The sequence below is a fragment of the Heloderma suspectum genome, chromosome 4 (assembly GCF_057233095.1).
Source record: "Heloderma suspectum isolate Gila_16-S chromosome 4, 16-S_ref, whole genome shotgun sequence".
Taxonomy (NCBI): Eukaryota; Metazoa; Chordata; class Lepidosauria; order Squamata; family Helodermatidae; genus Heloderma; species Heloderma suspectum.
Genome location: NC_139461.1, coordinates 303980991 through 304007403, shown reverse-complemented (window position 1 = coordinate 304007403; position 26413 = coordinate 303980991). Strand labels below are relative to the sequence as shown.

Below are 26413 nucleotides of genomic sequence, written 5' to 3'. Positions count from 1 at the left end.
AACACCTTCTAGAACTAATACCAAAAAAGATGTCCTCTTCATCATAGGGGATTGGAATGCTAAAGTAGGAAGTCAAGAAATCACCGGGATAACAGGCAAGCATGGCCTTGGTGTACAAAATGAAGCAGGACAAAGGCTAATAGAGTTTTGCCAAGAGAACACGCTGATCATAGCAAACACTCTTTTCCAACAGCACAAGAGGCGACTCTACACATGGACATCACCAGATGGTCAATATCGAAATCAGATTGATTATGTCCTTTGCAGCCAAAGATGGAGAAGCTCTATACAGTCAGTCAAAACAAGACCTGGAGCTGACTGTGGCTCAGATCATGAGCTTCTTGTTGCAGAATTTCGGCTTAAACCATTCCGGCATGACCTAAATCATATCCCTTATGAATATACAGTGGAGGTGAGGAATAGATTTCAGGGATTAGACCTGATAGACAGAGTGCCTGAGGAACTATGGACGGAGGTCCGTAACATTGTTCAGGAGGCAGCAACGAAATCCATCCCAAAGAAAAAGAAATGCAAGAAAGCCAAGTGGCTGTCTGATGAAGCTTTACAACTAGCTGAGGAAAGAAGGGAAGCGAAAAGCAAGGGAGAAAGGGGAAGATATATCCAACTGAATGCAGAGTTCCAGAGAACAGCAAGGAGAGACAAGAAGGCCTACTTAAATGAACAATGCAAAGAAATCAAGGAAAACAATAGAATGGGAAAGACTAGAGATATCTTCAAGAAAATCGGAGATCTCAAGGGAATGTTTTGTGCAAAGACAGGCATGATAAAGGACAAAGAAGGCAGGGACCTAACAGAAGCAGATGAGATTAAGAAGAGGTGGAAAGAATACACAGAAGAACTATACAGGAAAGATCTGAATGTCCCTGATAGCCATGATAGTGCGCTCACTGAACTTGAGCCGGACATCCTCGAGAGTGAAGTCAAGTGGGCCTTAGGAAGCATTAGTAACAGCAAAGCTAGCGGAGATGACAGTATTCCAGCGGAGCTATTTAAAATCCTAAAAGATGATGCTGTTAAAGTGCTGCATTCAATATGCCCACAGTTTTGGAACACTCAACAGTGGCCACAAGACTGGAAAAGGCCAGTTTATATTCCAATTCCAAAGAAGGGCAATGCCAAAGAGTGTTCAAACTACCGTACAGTTGCGCTCATTTCACATGCCAGCAAGGTTATGCTCAAAATCCTACAAGCTAGGTTTCAGCAGTATGTGAACCGAGAACTACCGGAAGTACAAGCTAGGTTTCGAAGAGGCAGAGGAACTAGAGATCAAATTGCCAACTTTCGCTGGATCATGGAGAAAGCAAGAGAATTCCAGAAAAATGTCTATTTCTGCTTCATTGACTACGCTAAAGCCTTTGATTGTGTGGATCACAACAAACTGTGGCAAATTCTTAAAGAGATGGGAGTACCAGACCACCTTACCTGTTTCCTGAGAAACGTGTACGAGGGTCAAGAAGCAACAGTAAGAACCGGACATGGAACAACCGATTGGTTCAAAATTGGGAAAGGAGTACGACAAGGCTGTATATTGTCGCCCTGCTTATTTAATTTATATGCAGAGTACATCATGAGAAACGCCGGGTTGGGTGAATCAGAGGTCGGAATGAAGATTGCCGGGAGAATTATCAACAACCTCAGATACGCAGATGATACCACCCTAATAGCAGAGAGCGAAGAGGATCTCAAGAGCCTCTAGTTGAGGGTGAAAGAGGAGAGTGCAAAAGCTGGTTTGAAACTCAACATTAAAAAAACTAAGATCATGGCATGTGGCCCCATTACTTCCTGGCATATAGAAGGGGAAGAAATGGAAGCAGTGACAGATTTTATTTTCTTGGGCTCCAAGATCACTGCAGACAGTGACTGTAGCCATGAAATTAAAAGACGCTTGCTCCTTGGGAGGAAAGCTATGGCAAACCTAGACAGCATAGTAAGAAGCAGAGACATCACCTTGCCGACAAAGGTCCGTCTGATCAAAGCTGTGGTTTTCCCAGTAGTAACGTATGGCTGTGAGAGCTGGGCTCTAAGGAAGGCTGAGTGCCGAAGAATTGCTGCTTTCGAATTGTGGTGCTGGAGAAGACTCTTACGAGTCCCCTGGACTGCAAGGAGGTCAAATCAGTCCATCCTAAAGGAAATCAACCCTGAGTGCTCATTGGAAGGACAGATCCTGAAGCTGAAGCTCCAATATTTTGGCCACCTAATGTGAGGAGAAAATTCTCTGGAAAAGACCCTGATGCTGGGAAAGACTGAAGGCAAAAGGAGAAGGGGACGGCAGAGGATGAGATGGCTAGATAGCATCTCTGATGCAATTAATATGGACTTGAGCACGCTCCAGGAGGGAGCGCAGGACAGGAAGGCCTGGCGTGCTATGGTCCATGGGGTTACGAAGAATCGGACACGACTGAACAACAACAATCCCACCTTTTTCCCAATACTGGGACTATAGCCTTAAATGACAACAACACACCTCTGTACTTGTATTCTTTGAAATGCATGTAGTCTCTGTGACATGCTGTGCTCAAATTGCATTATTTGATGTATCCTTCATCATGGCAAGGAGTTGTATGGGATAGTCTTATTGTCTCTTCCTCCTCTGACTCTGTAAACTGTTGGGCTTCAGTTAAGGAATTGCATGTATCATAATTGGGTAGACCCTATCTAAGATGTTGGAGAGCAGAGTTTGTTGTGGTTTTCTACAAGTCAGGTTTAACAGTGCTGACCTGGCTGGATTAGTGGTGCGACTCTGTATAAGGTAGATCAGTATAGCTCAATGTTCCTTGGGGGCAGTTTGGAAATGGAAATCTAGGCTAAACGTGCTGAATTGTTTACTTTTGTAGTTGTACAGAGCCAGTTGAAATGCCGCCAAACTTCTTTCTGAAATAGTTTATATTTATTATGAACTATGGATGTTTCAGAGATGGGTGTGACATTTTTTGTTTCTTCTGTGCTATACTTTGCATCCCTGACCAAAAGGCATTTTACACTGCTATGCACAGTCTTGGTTGCTAGCATCCTTTGTTATTCTCCAGTATGCCTCCTCCTTTTGTAATTAATTTGCTCTGGAAGCATTTATTTTTCTCTGGGAGCTCTTAGGAGAAAGCATACTCTGCTAGAGCAAGCAAGGAGTTGTTGAGAAAAAGTGTGTGTAAGCCAGGGGTGGGCAACTTCTAGGCATCATGGGGCAGATTATCTCCCCCCAGAACACACTGGGGGCTACACCCCTATCCACCGCTGAATTTGTTGCAGAAATTGTTGTAGCAGCAAAAAAGCGGTGATTTTGCTTGAAGACAAGGCGTGCAGGGAATGTGTGCCTTCTTTGGAAGCAAGATCATGCTCACAGGAGGTTTTAGGGAGCATGATTCTGCTTGAAAACAAAGCATGTGCTCTATGCATGCCTTTTTTTCAAGCAAAATTACCATTCCTTTGCCTTCGGGGTGGCATGTTGGTCAGGGGCATTGAAGGCCACAAAAAAGGTCATGGTGACCATGTGTTGCCCAGCCCTGGTGTAAGTAAATGGTGGTGGTAGAAGCAGGGACCATAGGTAGTAAATCCATCATGGCTGGGAGCACTGGGCACAGCAAAGAGATAGCTGTCAAAAGCAATGGCTGCTTATTTTGCTCACCAGTGGGAAATGACCCATCTCCCATCTGGAGGCCAGTACAGACAGAGATAGTTCAATAATATGATACCTCATTAAGAGGCAAATGTGTGAACTGAGCTTTATATTCTGCAGCTTTTGTAAAGTCTTTACAGGTTTTTTTCCCCCCTCGGGGCAATTTTTATCTGAGATTTTTTGGTACTCTTTCCTTTAAGTACCACAGTCATGACATCCCATCCCTTGCTTTTTGTATCGCCAAGCCTGATTAAGAGTTTTGGAGAACTTGAAAGCTTGTTTGCTGTTTTGTGACATTTTGGCAGGTCCTAATAAAGGTATTGCTTAACTGTAGATTATTGCACTTTCTCATGGAACAATATGGCTATCTTTGCTTTTATCCTTGCAAAGGTTTCCTTCATAAACAACTGATTCTTGAACTAGTCTGGTTTTGATTTGACTTAACTTTATATTTAAAAATGAACGCTTACTTCTGTTGAATTATATTTGCTCATTGGCAGATGTTTCTTACATGTTGCAGATAAAACAAGGGACCATAATTGTCTGACAGCCACTTTCTAGTGAATGTAGTCATAAAGCTAAACTCTCAGGTGATTTCGGAGAATATCTCTGACACTGATAAATTGTCATAGCCAGATATCTAAACTACAGGCAAGCTGCTTGGAATGTCCCTGTCAGTTTTGCATGTTTAATCCCATTAATTTAAAATGGAATAAGCATGCTAAACTAGATGCTTGAATTGGATGTGAATCCCTACACTACTTGCATGTTAAGAACAATAGGGTCTCATCCTAAATACTGCTTTGCTGGAATTCGCATAGGTTGTTGGCAGGAGGAACAGAATTCTTTAAGTAGACTTGTATGTGGAATTCATTGACAGATGTCTCTCCACCTATTCGCCTTTTCTTTGATTAAAGCCAATTCAAAGTGCAAAAAAGAATAATGAAAAATAAGTCATTCTGTATGTGGGTGGAGGCTTGCCTCGGCTCTCTGCTGGCCAAGCCTCCCGTCAGCTTTCCTGCCAAAGCCTGAATCCACCTTTCCCATCCAGCTCGGAAATGGAGGCATGCTGGATTGGCACAAGCCAGCCAGTGCAGAGCCAAGTCAAACCTCCAATGCCTTGAGCTGGATGGGGGGAAGCAATGATGTCTCGGCTTGGTTCTCCACTAGCTGAGTACTCTGAGCACCTGGCCAATGCAGAGCTACAGAAGGCCTTCACCCCCTCCATACCTCTGGTTTGGATAGTGCCAACGCTGACCTCCAGCTCCAAGCTGGAGGGAGGAGGCAGAAGCTTGTCAGCTTGGCTCTTCACTGGTCAAACATTTAGAGAGCTCAGCTAGTGCAGAGCCAAAATAAGCTTCTATCACCCTTTCAATCTTGGAATTTGATATGTGTATGTGGAAGCTTGCTTTGGTATTGTAAGTGCTCTCTCTAAAGCTGAAACCTTGGAGTTTGTGAAGGCAGCAGGAAATTGTCTCTGGCCTCTCATTGAGCATTGTGAAGTCAGGTATGGTCCTGGTTTTGTTGGCCAATACTATTTCTGCATTGGCCACCAAGAACAGAAAACATTTGTGGTCCCCAGGGATTTGGAATTCCTTTAGTGAATTGCAAGTTGAGATGGAATCACAACAATCCTACAAGCCATGCACTAGACCAATGCTTTTATATTTCATGTGTGAATACCTATAGAGCCTATCGTATAGGTAATAGGTATCTTCCTAATATTCAGAAGAATTTTAAACAGTAACTCAGGACACACACACAAATTACAGGCGTTTCTAATATGTTTATGAGACATCATAAGAGAAAAACTACCCAAACATGTGGTGGGGCATTGGTGACTGCTGTGGTATAGTATCAAAGAGAGAACATTAAAAATTGGATTATTAGAGCAATTTACATAATCTGATTTATTTTCATTGCTTGCCAAAGCTTCTATACATTGGCATTGTGTTTAAGTTATGTTGCACTTGATGAACAACATTAATAAGTTATAATTTCAACTTGATAGTCATTTTTCTAAGCAGATGAAAAAAAATTCTTGTGCACTCCCTGGTAAAAATTAGGATTTTGATAAGAAATGAGCATCTCTTTGCCCTTGATAACCTTTACATCTGCATTTCTTTTCTTTCCTCTTTCCCTCTTTGGGCTTTCGTTTTGCAAGGCTGTTTTTTCTGTTGTCTACTCAGGGCCTTCCAGTAAGCTACATTATTGCTTATCTTTTAATCTCTGTTCTACATACATTAACCCATCAACTGAAATTCTTATTTTTTATATTAACTTGGTAAATAATTTCTAGCTTTCCTAATTTGGAGAGAAACTTTGAAATGTCTGCTGATCTTTGATGTAGGTTCCACCACTGGTGAAACTTAGAGAGAGAGGTATGAGCTCAGCTGTGGACACACTCAGCTAACTGAAATGTTGAAATCTCGGGAATTTTTATCTTGATCCACTACCCTGTTGTTACTATACAGCAACAAAGGACTGATGGGTTGGGGTAGCTTAGGTTGTTGTTGTTTCTTAGAAACAGTGCTTTTCCAAAATCTTGCTTGGCTAGCATTAATATATTGCTGTACTTCATAGAAGTTGAGAGTATGGAAACTACCTTATCGTTGCTTAATATTGCCCCTTTCCTGTGATTCCCTTAGTGGCGCCATTTGAAATTCTTGGCTTATTCTGGCAGTTGCTTTCTTTTGAGATTTTCTTTGAAAATCCAGAAAAGTATTGAAGATGTTAGGATGTTTACTGCTTTACGTAAGATAGCCAGGCTAGATGTAGCAGAGTAGCAAATGATCTTACCTAATAGATTTGTAATGTTCCTGCTAGAAAATAGTCACTTTAATTATTTTCTTCAGAGATGTTACGAATACTAGATTAAGTGCAAGATTGTAATTATATGGTAACTTGATAAGTTTTGACGGTGATGCTAGTATCAACTGCTAGGCAATAAGCTGATGATGTTGCTGCTTAACATGATTCTCTTTTCTCCCTTTTTACATTGATAGATTTAATGGTCATGTGTGACAATCTAATATTTCTGTCTCATTACTTTTAAAAATAACAACTTTGTTGTAAAAAGTCCAGATTCCAAATAATTGCAACTATGTCAATTTGGCTAAGCTTTGGCCTTACGTTTCCTGAGCACGAACACACTCCATGCCATATGGCAAGCCACTGTTGTTAAAACCTAGGGGTGTGGGGTTCTTTTGTATTCTTAAAACCCGTTCTATTAGACAAGTTCTATTGTTGGATATACCGAAGGTAACTCTTTGGATCTCAGCCATGGTGTTTTTCACTTTCTGAAAAATGTACAATTCAAAGACTTCATATACATTTTACAGGATTAAAAAATGATTTTAAACATAAAGCCAAAAATAAGGTTTTTAAAATTTCAACTACAATTCACTCTAAAATTTAAATAGGTTTAAAATGAAATCAGCATTTAACACACATATGCAAAAACATACAATTATCTCCACCTTAATTCGTGGCCCTCTATAAAATATAGGAGTCTGAAAGCTTTTTTTAACCAAAAGAAGGAACTGTGGTGAAGTGAGAAAACATGTAACCTGACATCAGTATATTTATTGTTATGGACTTTGTACTGCTTACAGATTGACAGTCATCATAGGTGCTACTATCTAGGAGGTACTATCCTGTATCACAAGAGGATCACTGCTAAGCCCACCAGGGTGACCTTGTAGTCCTATATTTGCTATCATTCTGAGCTCTGCAAGGTGTTTGAGCTAAATCCAGCATTATGCATGGGCTTCTGCTCGGGCAACAAGTGTTTCCCTTTCCTTCGGCCCACCCCCCACACACATTCCCAGATCTGCTCTGGAAGGTCTCCCAACCCTCTGGAGTAGATTTGGGGCGCTGCAGGAGAGAAGGGGAGCTCGATCCACCAGTGGTGTCAGCTGGATACAACCCTTTGGCTAAAATGCAGTGTTGTGTGAGTGGATGTCCCCATCCTCTCTTCTCCCTGCAGCCCCCTGAAAGCCTCCACATCTGCTCTGGAGGCTTGGGTGACTTAAAAGTTTAACAGTAGCATGTAAAACCCAACAGCAGTTACAGCCCAGGGAAAACTTAGGTGAAAAGTTGTGTTTTTAGGAGGTATTTGAAAGATACCACCTTTTCTGCCTCCCGAACTGCAAAGGGAAGGGTTTTCCAGAGGTGGGTGCCGCTACAGAGTGTCTGGGTGACTGGCCAGATGGGCGATTAATAAATTTAATAATAAATAAAATAATAAATAAATGTGGGGTGCTGGAGGAGAAGGCTCCTGGAGTAGAAAGCTATCAATGTCTACTAGTCCTGATGGCTATATGCCACCTCCAGTATCAGAGGCATTATGCCTGCATACATCAGTTGATGGATAACATTTTTTAAAATTTATTTATTTATTACATGTTTATACTGCCCAACAGCTGAGACTCCCCGGGCAGTCCACAACAGTTAAAACCATAAAATACAACATGATATAATGTAATACAAAACTTAAAAGTTTAACAGTAGCATGTAAAACCCAACAACAGTTACAGCCCAGGGAAAACTTAGGTGAAAAGTTGTGTTTTTAGGAGGTATTTGAAAGATACCACCTTTTTTGCCTCCCGAACTGCAAGGGGAAGGGTTTTCCAGAGGTGGGTGCTGCTACAGAGAAGGTCTGCCGTCGGGGTTCTTCATGGCAACATTCCTTTTGTTTTGGAATAACCAGCAGTACCTCCTCTGATGATCTTAAATGTTGCCTGGGTATATATAAGGGAAGGTGGTCTGCTAGATATCCTGGTCCCAGGTTGTTTAGGGCTTTGTATGACAATAGTGTAATCTTCTATGTTGCTTGGTAGCTAATAGGCAGCCTGTGCTGTTCTTTTAACACAGGTGTTATGTGAGCATAGCTAGGTGTCCCAGTGAGCACCCTAGGTGCTACATTCTGCACTAGCTGCAGCTTCTGAACCACTCACAAAGGTAGCCCCACATAGAGCACATTGCAGTAGTGTAATTGTGAGGTTGCTAGTGCATGAATCACCATGGCTACGCTTTCCCTATCCAGGTGTACCAACCGAAGTTGGTAATGGGCGCTCTGGGCCACCGAGGCCACTTGGGCCTCCAGTGACACATCCAGGAGCACCCCCAAACTAGGACCTGCTCCTTCAGCAGGAGTACCCCATCCAGAAGGGGCCGTGGTGGCTTAGTGGTTAAGACGCTGAACTGCAGACTGGAAGGTCGGCAGGTCAGCAGTTCAAGACCCGAGTGCCGCGTTACAGAGTGAGCTCCCGTCTTCAGTCCCAGCTTCTGCCAACCTAGCTGTTCGAAAGCAAGAAATTGCAAGTAGATAAATAGGTACCGCCTCGGCAGGAAAGGTAACAGCGTTCCGTGCACCTCGGTGTTCAGTCATGCCAGCCACGTCACCACGGAAGCGTCTTCGGACAGCGCTGGCTCTTCAGCTTAGAAACGGGGATGAGCACTGCACCCTAGAGTTGGACACGACTGGTTGGGGATACCTTTACCTTTTTACCCCATCCAGAACAGGCAAACACCCCAATCTCTGGACCTGGGAACTGCCAACTCATAGGGTTTCTGTCTTACTGGGATTCAGCTTCAGTTTTTTGGCCCTCACCCACGCCATAACCGTATCTAGGCACCAGTTCAGAACATGCACATCCTGTCCCGTTTCAGATGCAACAGAGAAATAGAGCTGGGTGTCATCAGCATACTGGTGACACCTTGCCCCAAATCTCCTGAAGACTGCTCCCAATAGTTTCATATAGTTATTAAATAACATTGGGGCAAGATGGCGCCCTGTGGTACCCCACAGTTAAGCTGCCATGGAGCTGATGTGCAGTTGTCCAATGCTGTTCTCTCAAACTGGCCCTGCAAGTACGAGTTGAAGCACTGTAGAACAGTGCCTCTAACTCCCAACTCACGGAGGCAGCCCAGGAGGGTGCCATGGTTAACAGTATCAAAAGCTGCTGAGAGATCAAGAAGAAGTAACAGGGTTGCACTCCCCCATCCCTCTCCTGAAAAAGCTCATCCATCAGGGTGACCAAGGCCTGTTCCATCCCAAAACATGGACAGGAGGATGCTGTTGCACTCATGTCCTGCTTGTGGATTTCCTGTTGACAGCTGGTTGGCCACTGCATGAACAGAATGCTGGACTAGATGGACCCTTGGTCTGATCCAGCACGGTTCTTTTTATGTTCTTAGGCAGCAGGGAGGGTCCCCAGTGGTGGAACAGCTCTGTTAGATCCAAGGTTCTGTTCCTCAAATTTACGTTAAGACCATATCAACAAAAAAGCATGACATTTACTTTCTATCTCGTGGTGAAAGTGTTTTGTCCAATAAGCACTAGGCCTTGCTTCTGGAAAGTTTTAAGCACGTAGTCTTCCAGTAAATGACCTTGCTTAGAGTCCTTCTATATACATAGAGAGAGAAAGAAATCATTTAATTTCAAATTCCCTTTTCTTCTCTTCTCCTTTCCTTCCCCAGGCTCCACCCAGATATTTTATCTATTATTTATTTTATTTAATATAAGGATTTATCTATTATTTATTTTATTTAATATAAGGATTTATATCCCACCCTTTGAGTGCTTGCACAGTATTTAGGGTGGCTTTTAAGACCAATTATAAAGTAACATTCCATGACAACAACAAAATGTTGAAAAGCCAGATTCAGCAAATAGCAAAGACACAAAGTAGGAAATTATCTATCCAGTAAAACAAAGTCCTTCCAGAATAAAAAAAGTTATTACCATCTGAGGGAATGTGATGAGAGAAGGCCAACTGAGCCCTACCTGGTAAAGATTTCCACAATTTGGGTGCAACCAGTGAGAATGCTATCTCTTGTCCACATCAACTGGAACTAATTGGGGAGAATTTAGTACTAATTTTGTAGTGCAGAAGATCATGATGAAAGGTTTTGAAATACTTTGCAAAGCAGTACATTGGCATTGTTATGGAACATTTTAGTTTTAGTATTCTTGATTGTATTTTATGTCGCAAGTAGCCTTGGTGAACTTGTTGGAGTGAAAGATAGTTTCTCACATTTTATTAATGACCAAGAAAAATGCGAATTATACATAGATAACTAAAATCAATGGTTTAAATTGTTTATGGTAATTTTAAAACCAGTTGTTTTTCATCCCATATATTTTTTTTAAGCTTTTGTTGCTTGCCAGCTGCAGCAGAGGAGCTGACCTGGGAAGGGCAAGAGGGAAATATGGATTGGCCAAGGGCGCTAATCCCATCTGCATGATCCCTTCATAATTTGTTCCCATCCCATCCCGGAACTCTCAATGCTAAAGGTGCTGGGGCCCACTGGGGTTGTTGGTTCATGAGGGACACCCCCCCCCCCCGGAATCAGATTGCCATATGCATATAATTTTTGGAGCATTTATGAATGCAATAACGTATTCACAAATGTAAAAAAAAATACTCGGGGTCCTGCACAAGTCACAGGAGTGCAAGACTGCCTGTGAGCTATTTAGCTCAGCATATTCCCCTCTTGTCAGTGTCCTTGTCAATTTCATCCTCTACTTTGGTGCTTGCCTTGCTAGCAAACACCTATTTTTTAAAAGGCTGCTTCACAGACTACAGAAGCATTTATTTATTTATTTATTATTAAATTTATTAATCGCCCATCTGGCTGGTCACGCAGCCACTCTGGGCGATGTACAACATACAATAAAAACAGTTTAAAACAATAAAATTCTACAGTAAAAACATTTTCTAAAATACCCTAACCCACCCCAAATGCCTGCCTGAACAACAACATTTTTAACGCATGACGGAAGCTCATTAAAGAGGGGGCATGACGGAGTTCCCTAGGGAGGGAGTTCCACAGAGTGGGGGCCACCACAGAAAAGGCCCTCTCCCTCGTCCCCCCCAGTCTAACTGTCCTGGCTGATGGGACAGAGAGAAGGCCATCCGAGGCTGATCTTGTTGAGCGGCCTGTCTGGTGCTGCTGGAGGCGCTCCTTAAGATAGGCTGGGCCGGAACCATATAGGGTTTGAAAGGTCAAAAACAACACCTTGAATTTGGCCCGGAAAACAACTGGTAACCAGTGCAACTCCTTCAGCACTGGAGTGATGTGATCTTGCCGGCGGCTGCCTTTAATCAGGCAAGCCGCCGCGTTTTGTACCAGCTGCAGTTTCCGAACCGTCTTCAAGGGTAACCCCACGTAGAGCGCATTACAGTAGTCTAAACGAGAGGAGACCAGGGCATGTACTACCGATGGGAGCAGATGGTCGGGAAGGAAGGGGTGCAGCCGCCGTATCAGATGGAGTTGATACAGCGCTGTCCGGCTCACAGCTGACACCTGAGCCTCCATGGACAGCTGGGGGTCCAAAATGACCCCCAGGCTGCAGACCTGGTCTTTCAAGTGTAGCCGTACCCCATTCAACACCAGGTCAACATCCCCCAGCCTCCTCTTGTCTCCCACCAAAAGTACCTTGGTCTTGTCAGGGATCAGCTTCAGCCTATTCCTCCCCATCCAGCTACTCACCGTCTCCAGACATTTGGACAGGGATTCTACGGCCAACCTTGGTGAAGATTTAAACAAGAGGTAGAGCTGCGTGTCATCCGCATATTGATGACACTGCACCCCAAACCTCCTGATGATAGCCCCCAGCGGCTTCACATAGATGTTAAATAGCATCGGGGAGAGGATGGAACCCTGTGGCACCCCACAAGTAAGTGGCCACGGGTCCGAAACCTCCTCTCCCAGTGCTACCCTCTGGTACCTGCCGGAGAGGAAGGACCGGAACCACCGCAATACGGTGTCCCCAATGCCCAACCCCTCCAGGTGGTCCAGGAGGATACCATGGTCAACGGTATCGAAAGCCGTTGAGAGGTCGAGGAGAACAAGGAAGGAGCATTCACCCCTATCTAGAGCCCTCCTCATATCATCTACCAAGGCGACCAAGGCCGTTTCTGTCCCATGCCCAGGCCTGAAGCCCGACTGAAATGGGTCTAGATAATCACTTTCTTCCAAGTGTGCCTTCAACTGCACCGCCACCACCCGCTCAATCACCTTGCCCAAAAATGGCAGATTTGAGACTGGGCAAAAGTTGTTCAAAACTTGAGGATCCAAGGAGGGCTTCTTTAAGAGTGGTCTTATCACTGCCTCCTTGAGGGCTGATGGCATCACTCCCTCCTTAAGGGAGGCGTTCACCACCGCCTTGATCACCTCACCCAGTCTCTCTCTGCAGCTCATAATGAGCCAAGATGGGCAAGGATCAAGTAAGCAGGTGGTCGGCCGTACTGATGAAAGCACCTTGTCCACTTCATCAGGAGGAAGAAGCTGGAACCGATCCCACAAAACCGGTTTGCCACAGGCCGCCTCTTGCTCACTAACTGTATCCACAGCGTGCAGAGTAACACACCTAATCTGATCAATTTTATCTGCAAAGTGCCTTGCCAAGGCCTCACAGGAGGCCTTAGAATGCTGCAGTGGTTCCGGAGCCACAGGACCGACCAAGCTCTGGACCACTTGGAACAGCCTCCTGGGACAGCACTCTGCAGACGCGATGGAGGCAGCATAATATTCCTTTTTTGCTGCCTTCACCGCCACGTGATAGGCTGAAGATACAGCTCTAGCCCATGTCTGATCATCTTTGGAGCGAGACTTCCACCACCGGCGCTCTAGCCGTCTCACCTCCTGTTTCAGAGCTCGTAACTGCAGATTGAACCATGGTGCAGTCTGAGCCCTGTTCAGGGGGAGAGGGCGTTTCGGAGCCACCTGATCTAATGCCCCAGTGATTGCGGCATTCCACCCACCCACCAGGGTTTCGACCGAGTGGCCGTTGGCATGCCCCAGAGAATCCCCAAGCTCGTTCAGGAATTCATTTGGATCCATAAGACACCTGGGGCGGACCATTTTAATGGGTCCTCCACCCCTGCAGAGGGGTTGTGGAACCGAGAAGTCCAACGTCACCAGATAGTGATCTGACCATGACAAGGGGGTGGTGGATATACCCCCGACTTCCAGATCACTCCCCACTTCTCCAGAAACAAACACAAGGTCTAGTGCATGACTGGCTACATGGGTGTGCCCAGTTAGAATATGGTGCAGCTCCCAGAAGGCTATGGTCTCCATGAAGTCCCGAGGTGCTCCTGTGAGGATGGCCTCCGAATGTACGTTGAAGTCCCCCAACACCAGTAAGTTAGGGGACTGCACACGCACATCAGAGACCACCTCAAGCACCTTGGCCAGGGAGTCAGTCGTGCAGCGGGGTGGACGGTACACAAGCAGAATCCCCAGACTGCCCTTCGGGCCCAACCTCCAGTACATGCACTCAGCAACCTTGGTCTCCCGGAGAGGGGGTCTGGTGAAGACCAAGGACTCTTGGTAGATAACAGCCACTCCCCCTCCCCAATCCCCAGCCCTCAGCTGCTGTGCATACGAAAATCCAGCTGGACACATGGCTGCAAGGGTTGGAGCAGCAGCCTCGGCCAGCCAGGTCTCCGTAATACATGCCAGGTCTGCACCCTCATCCAGGATCATGTCATGGATGAGGGAGGTTTTCTGGGTAACAGACCTGGCATTGCAGAGCAGCAAACGAAGGCCAGAAGATGGGGTCACGCCTCCCCCAGCCATCCTTTGGCTCTGGACAGGCCCGGAGCAGGGGACAGATACTACACATCTCTCCCTTGTTCTCCTTACCTGGCATGGCCTCCCCCTAGCACTCTGCCAGCGCCTGCCGCCCAGCCTCGGTATCTTCTGGCCCCCAACACTCCCCCCACTGCCTCCATCAATTACACCCACCTGAAAAAATTTTCCTGCACCTGTCAGCTGCTTTCAGCGTACCCCACTCCACCCTTTGTGCTTGTTACTTACCTCCACTGGTCTCCCTTGTTAACTGCGATATACATATGGGTTACAGAGCAGTTACACGAATTGGTAGAAATAAGCAAATTTCAGGCAGACTTGAGGTGGATTGGTCAAGGTGGAGCAGGGACTTTTAAATATGTGCACTTGCTCTGGACTTTTTTTTTAAAGTTGCGAACGTGCTTGGGACCCTTTGGTCTTGATTTGTAGAAGGACATGGTGGAGGGCGCTGGCAGTGGCACTAGCGAGATTGCAAGGAGCGGCAGGGTTTTTTTGTCACTCTTGACTTGAGATGTAAAATTTCTGGAAATGTTGAGGCCATGGAGAAAAAAAACTTTTTTCCGGGGGGGGGGGGGGTCAGAAAAAATGGAAATTTTGGGAAAAATTGAAAAAAAAAAGCAATACTTTCAGCACTCTTTACAGATCTAAAGACGCTTTGTTGCTTTAAGACAGATTTCTCCAATCTGGTGCCCTCCAGACCCCGAGGCCAGTGGTCAGGAATGCTGGGCACTGTAGCCCTAAAACATCCGGAGGGCGCCAGGTTGGAGAGGGCTGCTTTAGGAACTTTAGCCTTTTTTCCTAAAGTTATTTTATATATAACTTGTGCTCATAAAATTTTCATTATATTTTAAAAGTTTTAAAAGTAAACTCAGATAGTACATTTGTAATTATTCTCTGAATAGATTAGAACTGCATTAAATGACTGCTACAGCTTCAGAAACAGGATGCCATAGAGCAAAATCCAAACTGTCAAGAATGCACATTGGTGACCCTAGTCACATGTTGGGAAACCAAGCATAACTGTCTCTCAGTAAAACATACTTTTGATCAATAATTTTAATAATGAATGAAAGAAATAACTGTCCTGGGAATCTTACAGATATTATTAATAACCATTTTTTTGCATGGCTTCATTATTTCCAGACATTTTACATCTCTAGTCTTTCTATTAAAGTGTGCTTATTATATAGTTTTTAGAAATCATTTTGGGGGATTAAAGGCTGGGTAACAATATATAAATACTTTATTTTAATTTCTAAAAGGAAATATTTCATAATCCAAAGTTGTTCGATTTTTCCTGTCTTTTGGAAAAAAACAAAAATGGTCCTTGGGGAAAAAAATGTTTTTTTCCAAATTTTTCTCCCCCCCCCCCCCCCCGGGCCTTCACATCTCTACGCTTGCCAGGCAGGTGTCTAGCCGTTCCTGACAACCCATGATGAAGACATCTTGCCAGGTTCGGACATCACAACAAGCCACCTTGAACAACCCAGCAACAAGCTATGGGATCTCAGGGTGGCCCATTCATGGAAAACAATCCACAATGAAAAAACGGCTCAGGGTTTGGACATCATGACACCCTACCCTGAAACAACCCATGGTGACAACTCACCATGGCTATTGTGTCATGCAAACCAGGTCATGAGTACAATACCTTCACGTCAAGGAGTTCCACAAGCCTGCTTTCTTTATTGTCCCAGCAGCTCAAGTACAGGCAAAGCAATGGAGCATTGCAGGGAGTTGAAAGTCTGTGCATGCCTCTCCTATTCTCATCCAGTCCTGTCTTTTTTCTCCTTCAAGTTGCTATGTTCTGAAAGTGTATAACTTGATGGGAGACACGTACAGACTTCACCTTTCCTTTCGGTGGCTTTGCGTGCTCCCCACTTTTGTGGGGAGATCAGAAAAGCCTGTTCTGAGCCGTGTGGACTTCTCCTCCCCATGTAGCAGCTGTGACTGCTCAACTAGATCAAGCTGATTGTATTTAATTTGTAATATATTAATTTGTTTTAGGGTAGAATAAAATTACAATCTATTCTCCAATTCTCCAATACAGTGGAGAATTTCAAGCAGAAGAAAGTAATCTAATTGTATGCTCAGTGCTCTTGATGATAGAGTAATGTCTGACTACATTTTCTTGAGATTGAGCATATTAGGAGTTTGAGTGTAAAATGTGCATGTTCCTTGGCATAAATAGTCCATGTTCTTCTGGGATTAATCTGATTGATGGAATATGGCTTTTAATGTTAATATATGTGTTTAGAAAGATGAGCTGCTGATTAGGCTTTTAGTTTTGCTTTAGAATTAAAAGGGATATTCTTTTTTTAGAATTGTACAACAAGTGATTAGCCGATTTTTCCCTCTTCTTCCCTCTTCCTTCTGGCAGATCTTTTAAAATTGCATGATGTGTGATGAGTTGGAGATTCTTAACAGGGAGATTGAGAGGTTATTACAAAGCAGCATCGTGGAACGAAGCTCTTTAAACTCAGAATATCTTCAGCCATCAAGCTCTGATTCCTGGGATGTAGCTACTGCTTCTGGAAATGAAGCACAAGGCAGTTTAGTGAAGGTATCAAATACCTTAATGTTACAGGACTCACAAGACCATCCTGTCTTTTCACTGTTGGCTTTATCTGCATAGTATTTAGAAAGCTATTTCGCATAAATGTTGACCCGTATTATCCATATGCAGTGCTGAATTTTAATATTGCTAAAGAGAGTCATTCAATTCAAGGAGGATTGTCATGACCACAAATGCCTTACTTAGCTGAGAAGGATACGTCTTAAATGGCTACATTAATTTAATTTCTCGTGAACTCTGAATTATAAATTCAGTCTTAAATTGGCAAGTTTAGATAACAAGCTTTTTGTAGCTGGCAAAATATTGGAGGATACAAATGAGATACAGATTTATTCGATGGGTTTTTATGTAATCATTTGAGTGGATTAAGATTTCAGTTGTGTGTAATAGTAACTTGAGGATGTTGCTCAGAAGCAAGTTTGGCAATGTTTAAGTAAAACCTAGTCTTCTCTGTAACGTGATTAGTTTCCTGCGTTTAACAAATGTCATTAACAGAACATTCCAAGTGTTGTCCCTTTAAATAAGATAGGTTAGAATCTTCAGGCTTTTGATTTGTGGTGGTTAGGATTTGTCTGTTAGGGAATACAGAATACAGGTTAGTGATGGATAGAGAGGAAACTGACAGATAGCAGAACAAGTAATGAAATGCTCGGAAACAAGGAATCCAACCAAATCAGAACAAGGGATTGTTGTTTGAATCACTAAGGGAGTAATCCTGTGTCCCCTAGATAGCATCCAGGGGACATAAGATATTTCGATTTCCTGCCTCTGCACTTGAAGACAGGGCTCAGAGCCAGGAAACTGTGCTCTCCCCCCCCCCCCAAGCTGGCTTGGAGAGAACTGCACTGGCTGCCTCTCCATGCTGGGTAAATGGAGCGCTGAGACAGGGGAAAGGTGGCATCCCTGGGGGAGGGGAAGAGGCCAGGGCAGCTGGTTTATGCCTTTTCCTATGGCTGTCCCAGCCTCCCTCTCCCTGAAGCCTCCACTAGACAGGGGACATCGCTTGGCTAGCCAAACTGCAGTGCGGGAGGCACTAGGCACCTCCCTCTCTGCACAGGATACTTGTAAGCCCCCGAGCTCAGAGGCTTACAAGTACCCAGGGCACAACCCATAGGATTACACCCTATAGCTCTTAAAATATCCTTAAAAACACATAATTTGTTCTTAAAATCATCTGTTAAACAGGAATATCCTACATTTTATGGGAGGGTGAACATGTGAGTTAATGTTATATGTAAGGAATATTTTTGTTTTGCAAATACTTGTTCTGTGACCCTCACAAAAACCTCTAAAGAAATCCAAGTTACTGTAAGGAATTGAAAGTAGGTAAATTAACTTGGAGCTACTTTTTATCTAAAAAGATACCTGTGCCCAATTAATTCCCTTCCTATACAATAATGACGAAGGGACAAAATGTGAAGGTTCTTGTCAAGTGTAGCATATAGAAATCATTAATACTTAATGAGTTCCACTTTGCCTATAATGTAATGAAATTATCCCTTTTAAAATTACCTTGATGGAATCTGTTAATCTGAATAGAACTATTTACCTGAAATGGTTAAGAGGTAATTCAATTGAACAAATATTTAAATACATTTTCCTGTAACAGGCAGCCATATCAAGTGGAGCATTGCTGGTTTCAGAGTCTTCAGGATGGCATCAAGATGAACACTGTGCTTCTGACTTCCCCAGAGCAGCCTGTGCTGTAGGGATTATGCTGAGTGATTCTGACTTACTTCTGACCTCCAGTGATTCTTCCTTTCGTTTGAGTCAACAGCAGGCAGAAAAAATCCCAGCAACCTCTAATACTGTGTCAGGTAAAAGCATTTAGAGGATATTGGAGAGTCTCCTATTTCTTTTGCTTTTTCTGGAAATTGGAATTCATCTGCTGTACTCTTAACCTATCTTCGCCTTCAAAGGTAAACACCTACATTAAGATGTTAATGTTGTGTTGTGTTGCAACCTCCTTTTCTTCAAAAATTCTAATGTTGAAAGGAGATCAGGGTCCTAAGTCACATTGGGAGCTTATTCAAGTAGAAAAGGTTTTCTGCTGCAGATATTCAGCCTCAGCATCTGAAAACCACCCCATAAGACGTGGGGGAGGGGCCACAGAGTTCATAGAATCATAGGTTTGGAAGGGCTGACCCTGGTTAGCTTCCAAGATCAGACGAGATCAGGCTCATCCATAGGCTTGTTCCTGCTTTCTCCCTTGTGCAATGGTAATTGTGTGGAAAGTGGGGGGAGAGCACCTGAATAGGGCTATTGCTCAAATAACATGTATGCAATTTGCTTCTCAAAGCAGAGGACTATGTAGATACATTCTGAAAAAGTGGAAGCCAAATCCTGTGGTTTGTTATGAACAGAATAAGTGATGGAACACCCTGTTATTATACCGTTTTATGTGGTTGCTACTTTCAGTGGTTGGTACTCCCAGTGTCTGATTGTGTAGGGCTGTTGGACCCATTTTCATACTGTAGCATAGGACAAAAATCATAGGCCAATCCAGTGAAGTTCTCCAAGAGAACTCTTGGGCAGGAGTCTTCCCAGTTTTTTCTACCTTGAGTCTTTAAATGGAAGGTTTCTGTGCTACTGTATGCAGTGACTGGTGAAAACTAAACTAATGTCAGAAGTCCTAATGGGCATGGATAGCAAGTCAAGTAGTCTTGGGATCGTATCTTGACTTCCGCCTGCCTAGATAGACACATTTGTGCAGCTGCTTATAATAATCTACTGGCTAATCTTCATGCATAATGAGCAGACGATGGGTGGGAGGCTACAGTACTGGTGGAGAGTGTGCATGGTAACAGTTCTCCATTGGGAGCAACAGAACTGAGGTCATAGGTAGAAAGCAGATTGGAAGCCAAACAGTTGGTGTCTGGTCCTTGTAGGTTTTTTCCTGTTAGAAGTTTTTCTAGCAAGGAGTACACCTGTGCAGTAACAGAGCAGAGGTGATCAGAAAGTGGCAAAGTAGGGAAGTAGTAAATATCTAGGCAACATGGAGTTCAGTCAGAGCCTTGAGAAGGGGGGACTAACAGTGGAAGTATGTTGTGATAAATTGCAGCATATCAGATACTGTTAACTCACTTTGAATGTTTCTGGAAGATACTTACTGTGGGGATGCGGGTGGGCATGCAAGTGTGGGGCTAAGTTTCAATAAGTGTCTGCTTTAATTGTGTATGTTGTCCGTTTCAAGATGTATTTGATGTAAAACACATCCTTCTCATTCTAGATATGGAAGATTAAGGTATGCCCCAAATTTTGGCTCATTAAGATTAAGCATAACAAATCATTCAAAACATGTAATAACTGTAGGACTGTTCTTTAAATATTGGTGTCAGCTTTTTAGTATTGATGATAAAATATCAGCCATTTCATATTTGACAAAAAACTATGTTGCTGCTGACAAAGCTTTTTCACTGATTATTAATTCATAGTGGATCTGCGTTATAAATCTGTATTTATTTTAATTATTTTGGTCTGTTTTCAGAGGTGACACTTGGGAGCAGTAGTATCTCTAGTATGGAAGAAGAGAATTTGGAATCTGTCACACTGGAGTCTGAATCTAATATGGAAAACACTTCTCTTGGTAAATTATTTATTTATACTACTTTTGTATCACTTGATATCCTAAGATCTCTAAGCAGCTCACAAAACACACACGTATAAAATACAGTATAAAACCAATATGCAAACAGTGACAGAATAAGAAAATAAATACATAAAAGCATTACAGCAAGACAATAATAAAACAGAGCAGTTTCATAATCCATTACAAGTCAAGGAAAGCCTGGGTAAAGAAATCTACATCTTCAAGGGACATTTCAAGCTTAACACTTTCTGCCTCTTGAACAAGTTGCAGGGTGTTCCAGAGGGTGCATGCCACTACAAGAAGACCTGCTTGTGTGCTGTTGCTTATTTTCACTCTGCTAGTTGTGGAACGACCAATAAGTTCTACTCAAGAGTTCTCAGGGGTTGAGATCTTCTGGGTGTATATAGGAGAAGGTGGTCAACTAGGTATCTTGATCCTGAGCGGTTTAGGGAAGTGAATAATTTAATAAAAACTTCTAATCATTCCCTCTATTTGCTGTGTCTAGGCTGTTAGTGCCATTGCTTATGTAACCAAAACTGCACTATTCACACACAAGTTACTGGCATGCTTGGGCGAACCCCAAGGTTTACAGAAGTACAAAAATCTTTAGAAAGAAGTGTTAGGAGGCAAAAAAAGCCCCAAATGTTTGAAAACAGTTTGGAAACCTTAGTTAGTTCAAAATAAAGCTGCTAGACTACTATCTGGGACTGGTAAATACAATCAGGTGAGACCAGTGCTTTTTCAGCTGCACTGGCTTCCAGTCGATTTCTGGGCTCAATTCAGAGTGTTGGTGTTGAGTGTTAAAGCCCTAAATGGCATGGGGCCAGAGTATCTGAAGGATTGTTTCTTCGCATATGTACGTGCTTGGATCATTAAGTCAGCTTTGGAGGCCTTCCACTGGGTGCCCTCCCCAAAGGAAGTTAGGTGGGTGGCTACAAGCGAGAGGGCCTTCTCAGTTGTGGCACCCTGTTTATGGAATGCCCTTTCCAAGGAGGCTTGCACCTACGCTGCAATGCCAGGCAAATAACTTGCGTTTCTCTCTAACATTTTAGGTTTTATGGCTATTTTTATATATATATTTCTTGACATTGCTTTTCCGGTGCTGTTTGTGGGGTTTTTGTATTGGATTTCATTCTTTTAGCTGTATGTAATCCGCTCAAAGAACATTTGTTACTGGGTAAATTTAAAGCGTAAATAAATAAATCTGCCCAGTGAGGACTGCGCATGGGCATGGAATGTGAACATAATGGAATAGAGTGGCTGGAACCCTGAACAGAAACACTCCTCACTGGAACGTTTTGTTGCAGGTCTTACTTGCAAATAATATTACTGATGTCAGTTTTCTTCAGTAACTTTGGCTTTTAAGAATCCAAATTCATATACTGCCATTACAGAAAGCAAATAGTAACTTCATCTAGGGCAGCTTTCCCTAGCATGATGGTGCCCTCCAGATGTTTTAGGCTACAACTCCTGATGAGAGGGGGGCGTTGTAGACCAAAACATCTGGAGGGTACAGTGTTGGGGATGACTAGTTGAGGTGAACACACATGGCTGTTTGCAGCTCTGAGTTCATAGCCCTTGAGCAGACTTCTACATAATAGAACAGGCAGCAGTTGCATGTCTTCTGTTCTGTTTATCTTACTGCTACCACCTATCCATTGCCTGGACAGGCAGTTGTCATAAAGGTGTTATAATGCAACTGCGCTGTCAGTTCCTCTTCACTTTAGGATCTAAAGCTGGAAAGGGGGCAGAGATGGGAAGCTGAACTTCAGAAACACATATTTCAGATGCAGAGGAAGAATGTGTAATTATCATCGTATACTCCAAGTTAAGTGGGAGATTTGCAGTATGCCTTATTTCTGTGATCTCCTTATATTCAGATTGGTGGGAATTTCAAGAAGAGATAAGTTTTTTCTTTTTGTTGTTCAAAGTCTTTACATACTATATTTTGCATTTCACCCTGTGTGTTACAGTTCGTGATAAGGAAATCAAAATATGTTTAAAATCTGAAAAAATAAAATTATTTCTCTTCAATATCAGCTTTGGATGACAAAGGTGAGCAAAGCAATGAGGATGAACAAAAAGCAATTAAACCCACTAGTAAGGAGTTCAAGAAAACGTGGGGGTTTAGGAGGACTACAATTGCAAAGCGTGAAGGCTTAGGGGATGCTGACATGGACATCACAGAGCAGTCATCTCCACAGCAGCAAAGCCTGGCTCTCAGGCGTAGTGGGCGACAGCCCAAACGCACTGAACGAGTGGAAGAATTTCTTACAACAGTAAGGCGCAGAGGAAGGAGAAATCTTCCTGCAGCTCTTGAGGACTTGAGCGAGCCAGCATCCTGCCATGTTACTGACATAGAAACTGCTTCTGAAGGCAGTGTAGAAAGCATACCAGATATAAAAACCATAACTCAGAAGTGTCGGTCCAAGGACAGTAAAGGCCAATCAGCTCGGAAATGTAGAACCACTAAAGAACATGAGGAAGAAGATGGGGAGGAGGATACATCTGACAGTGATAGTGATGGGTTAACATTGAAAGAATTACAGAACCGTCTAAGAAAGAAACGTGTTGAGGAGAAACCTACAGAACTAACACTGAAAGAGCTACAGAATCGCCTGAGGAAAAAACATCAAGAACAAAACCCCACTGAGATAGTTGATGTCCAAGCAGGCAACCAAATTAAGCATGAAATAGCTGTAAAGCAAGAACCAGAACGTACAGATAATACTGAGATTGGAGATCAAGTAACTGTCTCCAAGGAAATTACTGAAGCAGTTCAGGTTAAGAAAGAAATAAAATCTACTGTGCAGACCAGTGATGAACCTGAAGAATCTACAAAGAGCAAATCAGAATCTGAAGTTTATGATCCGAGTACTCTGTATTGTATTTGCCAACAGCCTCACAACAACAGGTATTCTTTACAAAAATATTCTCAAAATATTTCCCAAATTAACTGCACAAGTCATATACAGTTGTTATTTAGGAAGTTTGGCTCTTAAACATTGAATGGTCAAGTATGAATGTGAATTTGTCCATTAGCCATGAAAAATACAGTTTTCAGATTTGTGCTCTTAGCAGCAAAGTTTGTAATGTATGGGCATTTTTACAGAGGGTTGACACTATGCATGGACAGTGTTGAGGGAAGAGGGAGGTGAATTTAATGAGGTTCAAAAGCCATGCATATGAAACTGTTTAAAACAACTTTTTGTCGATTTACCTGTGATTTACATGTAATATGAAAATAACAGCGTAGAATTTGAAATGCTGCTATGCCACCAGAGGGCTGTTCTGCAACAGTTTCACATCCATCTACAACTGCTGTCATATCACAGTAGCCTGTGAGGAAACACTCAAGAATTCTGGGCAGAGAAGTCCACATGGTGAAAACGGTCAGAGGGAAGTTGTTGTTGTTGTTCAGTCGTTCAGTCATGTCCGACTCTTCGTGACCCCATGGACCATAGCACGCCAGGCCTTCCTGTCCTGCGCTCTCTCCCGGAGCGTGCTCAAGTTCATATTCATTGCATCCGTGATGCTATCTAGCCATCTCATCCTCTGCCGTCCCCTTCTCCTTTTGCCTTCAGTCTTTCCCAGCATCAGGGTCTTTTCCAGGGAGTTTTCTCTTCGCATTAGGTGGCCAAAATATTGGAGCTTCAGCTTCATTATCTGTCTTTCCAATGAGCACTCAGGGTTGATTTCCTTTAGGATGGACTGATTGGACCTCCTTGCAGTCCAGAGGACTCGTAAGAGTCTTCTCCAGCACCACAGTTCGAAAGCATCAATTCTTCGGCGCTCAGCCTTCCTTATAGTCCAGCTCTCACAGCCATACATTACTACTGGGAAAACCATAGCTTTGATTAGACGGACCTTTGTCGGCAAGGTGATGTCTCTGCTTCTTACTATGGTGTCTAGGTTGGCCATAGCTTTCCTCCCCAGGAGCAAGCGTCTTTTAATTTCATGGCTACAGTCACCGTCTGCGGTGATCTTGGAGCCCAAGAAAGTAAAATCTGTCACTGCTTCCATTTCTTCCCCTTCTATATGCCAGGAAGTGATGGGGCCAGATGCCATGATCTTCGTTTTTTTCATGTTGAGTTTCAAACCAGCTTTTGCACTCTCCTCTTTCACCCTCAACAAGAGGCTCTTGAGATCCTCTTCGCTTTCTGCCATTAGGGTGGTATCGTCTGCATATCGGAGGTTGTTGATAATTCTCCCGGCAATCTTAATTCCGACCTCTGATTCATCCAACCCGGCATTTCTCATGATGTACTCTGCATATAAGTTAAATAAGCAGGGTGACAATATGCAGCCTTATCGTACTCCTTTCCCAATTCTGAACCAATCGGTTGTTCCATGTCTGGTTCTTACTGTTGCTTCTTGACCCTCGTACAGGTTTCTCAGGAGACAGGTAAGGTGGTCTGGTACTCCCATCACTTTAAGAATTTGCCACAGTTTGTTGTAATCCACACAATCAAAGGCTTTAGCGTAGTCAATGAAGCAGAAATAGACGTTTTTCTGAAATTCTCTTGCTTTCTCCATGATGCAGCGAATGTTGGCAATTTGATCTCTAGTTCCTCTGCCTCTTCTAAACCCAGCTTGTACTTCCGGTAGTTCTCGGTTCGCATACTGCTGAAGCCTAGCTTGTAGGATTTTGAGCATCACCTTGCTGGCATGTGAAATGAGCGCAATGGTGCGGTAGTTTGACCACTCTTTGGCATTGCCCTTCTTTGGAATTGGAATGTAAACTGACCTTTTCCAGTCTTGTGGCCACTGTTGAGTGTTCCAGATTTGTTGGCATATTGAATGCAGCACTTTAACAGCATCATCTTTTAGGATTTTAAATAGCTCGGCTGGAATACTGTCATCTCCGCTAGCTTTGTTGTTAGTAATGCTTCCTAAGGCCCACTTGACTTCACTCTCGAGGATGTCCGGCTCAAGTTCAGTGACCGCACTATCATGGCTATCAGGGACATTCAGATCTTTCCTGTATAGTTCTTCTGTGTATTCTTGCCACCTCTTCTTAATCTCATCTGCTTCTGTTAGGTCCCTGCCTTCTTTGTCCTTTATCATGCCCGTCTTTGCACAAAACGTTCCCTTGAGATCTCCAATTTTCTTGAAGAGATCTCTAGTCTTTCCCATTCTGTTGTTTTCCTCGATTTCTTTGCATTGTTCATTTAAGAAGGCCTTCTTGTCTCTCCTTGCTATTCTCTGGAACTCTGCATTCAGTTGGCTATATCTTCCCCTTTCTCCCTTGCTTTTCGCTTCCCTTCTTTCGTGAGCTACTTGTAAAGCCTCATCAGACAGCCACTTTGCAGCGGGAAGTAGCTGCCTGGATCTGGAGGAAGGGGAAAGGCAGTCATGGGGAGGCTTGTTTCCATGTAGGCTATAGGGATACAAAGCTGGCAAAGTAAGACAGATACAGGTACTTTGGCACAGCAGCAGGAGTCATCTGAGAGGGTGAGGGCAATGTGGAATCACAACATTTACTGAGGCATTTCTGGAATGTAAGAGTAAGACTGGATAATGAGAAAGTTTAGTCTCATTCTGTGTAAATGTAGAAACTTCTATCTTGGTGGTAGTAGAATGTGATATAACTAATTTTATAAGCTACATTTGATTGCAGACATGCTGCATGTATAAGACAGTGGTAATATGTGTTACTAACATATTTTTGCGAACACTTTCCTTTTTAGGTTTATGATCTGTTGCGATAGATGTGAGGAGTGGTTTCATGGGAACTGCGTAGGGATTTCAGAGGCTCGTGGGCGACTGCTGGAAAGGAACGGGGAGGACTATATCTGCCCGAATTGCACTATTCTGCAGGTGCAAGATGAAACAGCTATGGAAACAGACCAACAAGAAACCATGTTGGGTCAGGTAACAGGTGATGGCACAGAGCTTACAAGCATAGGAACTGTTGAGCAAAAGTCCATTGAAGATCAAGGAATAAAAGGCCGGATTGAAAAAGCTGCAAATCCAAGCGGAAAGAAAAAGCTCAAAATATTTCAACCAGTGA

The 26413-nt window shown here is 43.3% G+C and overlaps 1 protein-coding gene across 5 annotated transcripts in view; it reads left to right on the top strand.

The window, feature by feature from the left end:
- DIDO1 (death inducer-obliterator 1) overlaps nucleotides 1–26413 on the top strand; it is a 108908-nt gene that overhangs the window by 17236 nt on the left and 65259 nt on the right. For 2 of the 5 annotated variants that reach the window (XM_084854369.1, XM_084854367.1), the window contains exons 2-6: nucleotides 16617–16799; nucleotides 18421–18628; nucleotides 20299–20397; nucleotides 22441–23314; nucleotides 26091–26409. In XM_084854369.1, the coding sequence (XP_084710495.1) occupies nucleotides 16632–16799; nucleotides 18421–18628; nucleotides 20299–20397; nucleotides 22441–23314; nucleotides 26091–26409 (1668 nt within the window). In that variant the 5' untranslated portion in view covers nucleotides 16617–16631. Of the gene's footprint in view, nucleotides 1–16616; nucleotides 16800–18420; nucleotides 18731–20298; nucleotides 20398–22440; nucleotides 23315–26090; nucleotides 26410–26413 lie in introns of all 5 variants that reach the window. The other 3 variants (XM_084854370.1, XM_084854371.1, XM_084854372.1) reach the window with 2 other exon arrangements.